The sequence below is a fragment of the Mus musculus genome, chromosome 4 (genome assembly GCF_000001635.26).
Source record: "Mus musculus strain C57BL/6J chromosome 4, GRCm38.p6 C57BL/6J".
NCBI classification, from domain to species: domain Eukaryota; kingdom Metazoa; phylum Chordata; class Mammalia; order Rodentia; family Muridae; genus Mus; species Mus musculus.
The window spans coordinates 127,349,805-127,358,371 of NC_000070.6; the positions used below are offsets into that span (position 1 = coordinate 127,349,805).

At 52.4% G+C, this 8,567-nt stretch overlaps 2 protein-coding genes across 5 annotated transcripts in view; both read right to left on the reverse strand.

The window, feature by feature from the left end:
* Gjb4 (gap junction protein, beta 4) overlaps positions 1–4,335 on the reverse strand; it is a 13,031-nt gene extending 8,696 nt beyond the window's left edge. The window contains exons 1-2 of one of the 4 annotated variants that reach the window (XM_017319976.2): positions 4,229–4,335; positions 1,556–2,674 (exon numbers count right to left, since the gene is read on the reverse strand). In XM_017319976.2, coding sequence (XP_017175465.1) covers positions 1,556–2,342 — 787 coding nt within the window. In that variant the 5' untranslated portion in view covers positions 2,343–2,674; positions 4,229–4,335. Of the gene's footprint in view, positions 1–1,281; positions 2,678–4,228 lie in introns of those variants that run through there. The other 3 variants (XM_017319975.2, XM_030253211.1, NM_008127.4) reach the window with 3 other exon arrangements.
* A 669-nt stretch (positions 4,336–5,004) lies between these two features.
* On the reverse strand, positions 5,005–8,360 carry Gjb5 (gap junction protein, beta 5). Its single transcript, NM_010291.3, has 2 exons — positions 8,222–8,360; positions 5,005–6,569 (listed from the first exon to the last, which is right to left on the reverse strand). Exon 2 carries the CDS (start codon positions 6,543–6,545, stop codon positions 5,730–5,732), a length of 816 nt encoding a protein of 271 aa, NP_034421.1. The 5' UTR covers positions 6,546–6,569; positions 8,222–8,360; the 3' UTR covers positions 5,005–5,729.
* Between the last annotated feature and the right edge of the window lie 207 nt (positions 8,361–8,567).

Consider the following 8,567-nt stretch of genomic DNA (forward strand, 5'->3'; position numbering starts at 1 on the left):
TTGAAGGCTGCAAACCTGGTGACTCAGCATCCTGCCCTTAAAGGGCTCACAGGCTGATGGGTATCATTCACAGGTATCAGCTATTCCAACCCAGAGAGAATGGCAGGGGAGAGAGAGGCCTGAGCTGGCATGCCAAGTGGTGAGGCTATTCTTGAGGTTTGAGGTCATTTGCAGAGGAGGCAGGAGGGATTAGAATGACAAAGATTGGAGGCACATTCATGGCATTGTGGACACCTACACATTATCAGTAGTAAACTGAGGGAGGGAGCCGTGGAGGGAGAGGGAGGTCAGGAGTGCCAGTTTGAGGGCAATGGGATTAGGGGTGGGTGTGTTGAAAGAAATGTTTAAGCTGGAGGAATGGTGTCATCATACCCATGGACTGAGTAATTATTCCATCCAGGTGTGGAGAGCAGATCTGAGAGGCCCTGTGGAGGATTGGTGGAAGGCTATGGGGTGATGGAGAAGGTGACTTAGAGGTTCTCAGAGGTTGGAGTCAGTGCCCTGAGGTGCTGAGCTGGGATTATGGGCTCCAAGGAGCTGATGGGGCCAGGGGGAAGTGTGAGGATCATTGGCCAGCTCTTGGTCTGGACAGCTAGATAATGGCAGTGCCCTCCATAAATGCGGCAGGGTCTCTGTGAGGAGGGCAGTTTTGTGGGAAAAAGGCGAAGCCAGTCAGGAATTGCTAGTTGTGCTATGAAAGTACTTTCCATGAGAGCTATCCAGGGGCAGCTTGTGTACTCAGAGGCAGGTCCAGGATAGAAAGATGTTTGTGGGACTGTCAAGGTGTGTGTGTGTGTGTGTGTGTGTGTGTGTGTGTGTGTGTGTGTGTGGTTATAGGGCAGGGGGAGGATGAGGTGACTCAGGGAAGTGTGTTGATGAAGGATGAAGGGGTATGGCATGTCCCCTGGACCCCTGCGAGACTCCATCTTTCACTTGTTCTCCACACCATTCTCCCACCTCAAAAGTACTATGTGGTACTCTGCATGGGATGTGAATTTGGTGGGTTGGGAAGTCATGGAGTAGAAAGCAAAGGTCTGCTAAACCACACACAATGGATCAGGGTCTCCATGGCTCCCTGTCTCCTTGCTGTGGATAGCTTACTGCAGAGCTGTGAGGCCCCTGCTGTGGGTCCTGTCTGCTGTTCTTCTTCCTGTCCTGGTGGGTTTTGTGTGTGTGTGTTTGGTGTGTGTGAAGATGGGGCTCAGATGACCACTTAGCTTAGCTTCCTCCGAGAGAACCACCTGGAACATCACCCCCGTACTTCTCCGCCTGACTACAAAGCACTGGGAACATCATATTTATTAATGGAGTTGAGGTCCTCATTGACAAATATAACATCCCCACCAGCCATCAAGTCCCTGGAGGCTCAAGTTCTAGGGACTCAAGGGTGCTTCCCATCTTCCGCTAGCTCTTGGATGAACTTCTGGAGTCCCCACAGCCATGTTTCCCACCTGACCTGCTGCAGAAGACCACACTCCCTTCGCCCATTTTCCTGGGTGGCTTCAGTGGACAGACAGTCACCTCATAACCATACCTGCAGGTCATGGATACACACCTGCATCCACCGTGGCCATCCCGGCCTTTGTTAGGATCACGCTCTCATCTTGAGGGTGACCTCCTTTGGAGATCACATACGGTGGGCACGTATCTGGCAGTTGGTGCCTCCTGGAAGCTTTCCGGCGCCGGGGACGGAAGACCTCCATGCATCTCTTGCCCACCAGGTAGACGACCTCACTGAGGTTGAGTAGAATACAAATGGCTGCCGTGACTACCATGAAGTAGGTGAAGACCTTCTTCTCTGTGGGTCGGGCGATGTAACAGTCCACAGTGTGGGGGCAGGGAGTCACAGAGCAAGCTACCACTCGGGGCATGTCATAGTCCTTGTAAATGCAATGGAAGATGTAGAGAAAGCCAGAGTCCACAGCAGCCTTGAAGATGAGACTCAGCAGGTATGTCCACCACAGGCCACCCCTCTTCTTGCTCAGGTTGCTGTACAGGGCTGGGGCATTGGGCCCATGTTTGAGGCGATGTTTCCTTTCTCGCTCTTCACGATAGGCCACATGCATGACCACTAACAGGGAAGGACAGGTGACCAGGATGAGCTGCAGGGCCCAGAGGCGCACGTGGGACACGGGGAAGAACTCATCATAGCAGACGTTGGGGCAGCCTGGCTGCTTGGTATTGCAGATGAAATCCTTTTGATCGTCGTCCCACACCTCCTCTGCCGCCACCACATACACCAGCACCCGGAAGATGAAGACCACAGACAGCCAGATGCGGCCCAGTGCCGTGGAGTACTTGTTCACACCACTCAGGATTCCCTGGAGAAATCCCCAGTTCATGCTGGCTGTGTCCTCGGTGCCTCACGTGGACGTGTGTGTGTGCCCTTGTGTGCTAACCTCTCAGACTCTGGGAGTCACGAGGCCTGGGAGAGCCTGCAGATGGATGTCTTTGTAGATGATGCTGAGGACTAGATGGTTTCACAACAACCATGAGGACATTTGTGTCGTCATTCACGGTGACTCAGTGGTGGGACGGTCACGGTCCCCATTTCACAGGAAAGTGTGTGATGGCTGAGAGGTGAGAGGTCTCCTGCCCGAGATCACAGCAGCAAGTAGCACAGGTGGTCTTGAACCTTGGCCTTCAGATTCCGACGGAAGTCAGCATCTCTTTCCTTCTACAACGTAACAAGCACATGGAAGATCAACACCACATACGCCCTGCCAGCCAACCCGTGTCTCAACCACAGTGGCCCAGAGACTTCTAGAGTCAGATGGCTTTGGGGACTGGATGAAGGCAAGAAGGGACAGGGTAGGCAGGCCTTAAGTGGGTGTCAGATTCATTGCATTTTTCCTGAACCCAGCATGGGCAGGGCTCTGGGTTGGGAATGCCCACTCTGACTCCTTGGGAGATTTCTCAGAGCAGTTTCCATCCTTACTCCTTTGTGGCTCTGGAACTTTGTGAGACATCCCTTTCCAAACTAAACAAAGGCTCTTCTGCAATCGGTGTGGCTTGGCCTCTTTCCCACCCTGCTGTGTCAGTGCAGAACAGACAGGCATTCTTTTTTATTCATCTCTTTTATTGTCTTGAGATCTGGACCACAGTTGGTCCCTCTGGAATTCCAACCATTTCATGGGTATGTGTATGTGTATGTGTGTGTGTGTTTGTGTATGTATGTCTGTGTTTGTGTGTGTATGTATATGTGTTCGTGTGTGTGCACATATGTATGTGTATTTGTGTGTTTGTGTGAGTACATCTGTGTGTTTGTGTGTGTGTTTGTATATGTGTGTGTTGCTGTGTGTATGTATGTGTTTGTGTGTGTATGGGATAAGGATTGTATGTGTGCATTTGTGTGTGTATATATGTGTATGTAAGGGATAAGGATTGTATGTGTGTGTTTGTATGTGTATGTGTGTTTGTGTATGTATGTATGTATGTGCGTGTGTTTGTGTTTATGTGTGTGTATTGTGTGTTTGAATGTATGTGTGTGTTTGTATGTGTGTATTATGTGTTTGTGTGTATATGTGTGTTTGTGTGTGTGTGTATGTTGTATGTGTGTGTGTGTGTGTGTGTGTGTGTGTATAAGGGATAAGGAGGAGGCAGGGGCTGGGTACCGGCATGGTCTTTGCCCCACCACTGATCTTTCTTCCCAGGTGCACCCCTCTTCTCTGACTGCCTAATTAGTGGCTGGCTGAGAGTCATGTCTCTCATTTTCATACAGGCCATGTTTGTGTACCCCAGCCTTGTGCTCCCTGGCTCTGGGGTACTTAGGGTGTTCCATCTCAAGCCGTCCTTGTACCATCCCTGACTCAGCTCCTGGTTTCTGCAGCCATGTATCCCTGGGACACGTGCTGAGGCCCCTCTGTCTTCCACTGCAGGGAGCATCACCCATACCTCATTGGCCCAGGCTTCCTTGTTAGCCTGCTGGAGGCTGGAAGGCAAACTGGACGTCTCTGTCTCCTGGGACAAAGCTTTTTGTCAGGCCCAGTGCATTCTCAATGGATCCTAGCTGAACTGAGCTATGGCTTACTCTTTCCCAATCTCTTCTGGATTCTCCTCTGGTCCTCTGTCCTCTGTATAGCACATTTCCTTTCCTCTGTGGAGTTTTCCTAGTGTTCTTTCAGGGTCCCTGCCCACCCCTGGTTCCCTTTGGGAAGCTAAGTCCCCAGCCCTAGGTTTCCCCGGGGACCTCCCCCCACAGCCGTCTCCAGCTGTATTCGGTCCTCACCCTTCTTGGGTCCCCGTGTCCTCACTCTCCGGTGCCGGCTTGTCTGTCTGCCTGAGGCCGTCCTGGAGGCAGCTTTTGTTCCTCACTTACCAGCAGGGTGGGGCTTTCTGAGCCAATGAGCCAAGAGAGAGTGCTGGAGTGGGTAGGCAGGCTGGGCAGAAGGACTTCCCTGGGCACAGTGGCAGAGCAAACACCTGTGGCTCATCTCTTGGGCCCACGCCTTCCTCCTCCTGCCTGTCTGGGTTGGTAGGTATGTGGGTGGGACTGGAGTGATGGAGGCTGGAGTTTGGTATCAAAATGTCCAGGTACAGGATGGTGCTAGTGACACAGATCCTGTTCCTTTCAGCTTGCCATGTGTGTCCCTCTTCCTGTGCCCTGGTTCCCAACTCTCTCTTTTGGCCTCAGGCAACTGGTTCTGAGATCCTTAGCGGCTGGTTTTTATGGAAGGGGATAGCCTTGATTCAGCCTGTGACTTGTGCCACGCTGGTGGGGAATATATATTTTCTGTTTTGGAACCCAGATAAGCCACCTGGATTTTCGAGGCCCACTGCCCTGCTGGAGACAAGGAATGCAGGCTGGTGATTTCAAAGGCTGCTGTTGGCTTGGTGCCAGGCCTGTAACCTTGTTGTGTGCCCTGTGGTCCTAGGCTTCTGCTGGAAATGGCTCTGGAGAAGCTGGAGTGTGGTCCAGCAGGGGCTACAGAGGGGTGCTGGGCTTGCGTCCAGCAGAGACAGTGAAGGTTAATAATGTACACCCAAGGAAGGGCCCCTCTGCTTCACTTCACACAAGCATTTATTATTGAGCACTCCCTAACAGCAGTGATTCACACGTACGTGGCCTTTTTGGCTGGCTAACTCTGGTCGTGCCAGGTACTTGCCATTGCTCACAGTGACCCCCACAGGCAATGCATTAGGAACTCAGCTGAAGTTGTCCGAGTTCTGATGCAGCCACGCTTACTCAGAGTCTGGGTGTTTTCCATCCCAACATACGGTTCTGCCAAACTCCATCATCTCTGCAGACACCCACAGCCCAGACTTCCAGCTGGGACAAAAGGTTAGCTTTGGAACAGCCCTGAGGAAAAGTTAGATACTCCTTTTCTAGAGGAGAGGGAAACCCCTTGACTTCAGGAAGGGTACAAAGGCCAAGACCCAAAGGACACCTTGAATCTGTAAACCCATTTATCTTTATTTAGCTCTCACCCTGGGCCACACAGGAAGGCATTTGCTCATCGGTGCCTTCGTGAAACTCCCCTCCCAGGAGCCCTGCGAAGTGGCCCTCGGTGTGTTTATTTAACAGAAAAGGAAATGGAGGTACAGAGGAGAGGGGTGACTCAGCGAAGGCCAGTCAGCCGGGAGGCACAACTGGATCCCAAAGCTCTGGGAGTCCTCCCTTTTGCTTGCCTCCAATGCCAACTCAGCTCTTCTCCCCATCAGCTACATTCATGAGAGATTCTGGAACCTTCCAGGTCATGCCCACCCTGCCAGTCCAGTCTAGGGACCCTTCACAGAATGGTTTTCTTCACGTGGGCTCGAGGGCGGTCTGGTAACAGAGGCGGGTGAGCGTCCGAGCCCAGAAAGATGAGGTCGCATGAGAGGAAGTCCTTCTCTTTGCTAGGAGAGTTGGCCCAGTTTGGGTCATTCTTTGCATGTGCAGTGGGTGGTCTCCTCAGCTGCGCACACTCAGAACACCGCTTAATCACTAGGTAGATCAGCTCCACAAGGTTAAGCAGGATGCAGATGACGGCCGTGACCACCATGAAGACAATGAAGATGTTTTTCTCGGAGGGCTTGGCAATGAAGCAGTCCACTGTGTTGGGACACGGCTCCGCATGGCACTTGACCATAGAAGGGAGGGTATATCTGGGATAGAATGCGTGGAAGAGGTAGAGGAAGATAATGTCTATGGTGGCCTTGAACGAGAGGCTGAAGACGTATGTCCACCAGAGTCCACCCCGCTTCTTGCCGGGATTCGGGTAAAGGTAACCTTCACCAATCTTTTCCTGGTACTTCTTCTCTCGAGCCTTTCGATAGGCCACATGCATGACCACAAGCAAAGAGGGGCAGGTGACCAGGATGAGCTGCAGAGCCCAGAGGCGCACGTGAGACACGGGGAAGAACTCATCGTAGCAGACATTGGTACAGCCCGGTTGCCTGGTGTTGCAGTCAAAATCCTTCTGGTCGTCTCCCCACACGCGCTCAGCTGTCACCAGGTACACCAGCACACGGAAGACGAAGACCAGAGACAGCCAGATGCGACCAAAGGCTGTGGAGTACTTGTTGACTCCGCTCAGGAGTCCCTCAAAAACACTCCAGTTCATGGTGGACTCAAGGGCTGGCTGCTCCTGCAGGGGAACGAGAATGTCATTTCCCACGTTAGGGGGTGCTCAGCTTGAGAACTTCACAGAGATGTGTCATCACAGGACTAGGCAGTATTATACCCCCATTTTATAGCTCAGAGAAACTGAGGGTTAGAGGTGTATATAAAGGTTACTTGACTATTAAAGGCAGAGCTGGCATGGAGGCACAGGTAGTTAAGTTCGAGCAACCCTGCTCATAAAAGAGGGTGGGTGTTGATGCCAGGAACCAGTCATCCGGAGTCCTCGAGCCTTGGGCTATTCCCCCTCCGACCTCCCCCTCCAAGGGAACCTACTTTCTGTTCTTTGCTGTTAATGTCCAGGCAATTAGGTGCCGCTTACCTGAAGGTGAGACACTAGTAATTAGATGGACTTAGATTAAAGTAGGGAGACACGGTGCTCTTTTTACAAGAGGCTCCCCAGAACAAGCAGGTGGGCCAAGTTTTCCCAAACGGTTGTTTCACGAAACCCCTGGCCCATAGGCAGACAAAGAGATTCTCGAGAGAAAATAATTCTGTGTTCAAGGCAACCTGGCAAGTAGCTGCGTTCATCAAAATTAAGCAGGTCACGTTTCTCACCCATGCTAATAAATGAATTCACTTTGTGACTCCCTCAAAGCAGGATGCAAAGAGGCAGCATTACCAGAGTGCCTCTGACCACAGAGCCCCCTTTCATCTGCACCTAGCTTTGATCATCTTTTGTTGGACAGCTTTGTCAAACACCAGTGTGACACATGCCTTTCTGGTGGGTTCTGCTGGTGAACTTGGTGTGAGTGACTAACTCAGTTTCATTTGTGCAAAAGAGTCCCTGCTTCTCCCAGTAGGAAGCCCTCTCTAACCAATTCCTGGAGGAATGATGGAGGCATACTGGGACCAAGGCATTGTGCACCCCGATGCGCACCCTGCCGCACACTTCAATGTGCTGGCTTGTGTGGAAAGTCACAGTCGATCTGACCTCAGCAGGGTCAGCTGCAAAGCAGGGTCAACTCCCATCGTGCAGTAAGAGGCATTTTCCGAAAACCAGTATTATCCCCTTATAGCATGGGGTATGGTATTTAGCAGCCAGAGAGCTAGTAAGTAACAGAGTCGGGACTCAGACTCAGGCTGGCTGGCTCCAGAGTCCACTCTGCAAACTGTCCAGTTTTGAGTTGGCGCCCTTTCCTCAAGTTTTCGTGAATGGCCTGCTCTCCCATGCGTCTCCCTTTTCTTTCTGATGGAATTTGGGTGAGAGCGTCTAGGGGTGTCTCTATTCCTCACCCCATCTGGCTATATCACTCCCCACTTGGCCACGTGGTGGCCTGGCTTTGAGTCACTGACTTCTCTGTACAGTCCTGTCTCAGGTGGGTGGGGCTGGCAGCGTCCTAGGAACACCCAGGGAGGCCTAGCCCTAACCCCAGGGCTCTGCGGGCTGCTCCAGAATTGGGGCTGTCTGCAGCGGAGCTCCGCCCTACTCAGCCCCTTTCCTTCAGCTCCAGGCCCCCAGTTCCATCACCTTTGCGGGTTGGGGAGAAGAGGAAGAGCCCAGAATACAGGAAGGAGTGCCTCCCTTCATCAGGACACAGGATGGCCCATGCATCCAGGCCACCACCCTCCAACCTCCTCCAGAGAACTCGGTCCGGTTAGGTGTGCTGAGTCCTTTACCTGAGCAGCGACTCCTTAGGGCTCCCTTAGTACCCGCTCCTGGAAGCCAGCAGTTGGGGTTCAGCAAGCATCAGAATTCATGTCAGAATCAGGGAAGGGTTTCTGGTAAAGCTCATTCTTGGGGCAGAGGCTGTTGAGCAGCCCAGGCGTGTCCTGTTGGCCAGGAGGGGTGTGTGTGTGGGAGGAGCTGTGGGCTGCCTAGCCATTGGCTAGGTCCAGGACTCTCAAAGACTGCCTCCGTTGAAGCTCCAGAAAAAAGCCCTAGGGGTTTCCCTCCTTCCAAAGCAAGACTTCAAGCATCTTCTCAAGAGAACCCCCTACACTTTGACCTTTCACCCCCAACCTT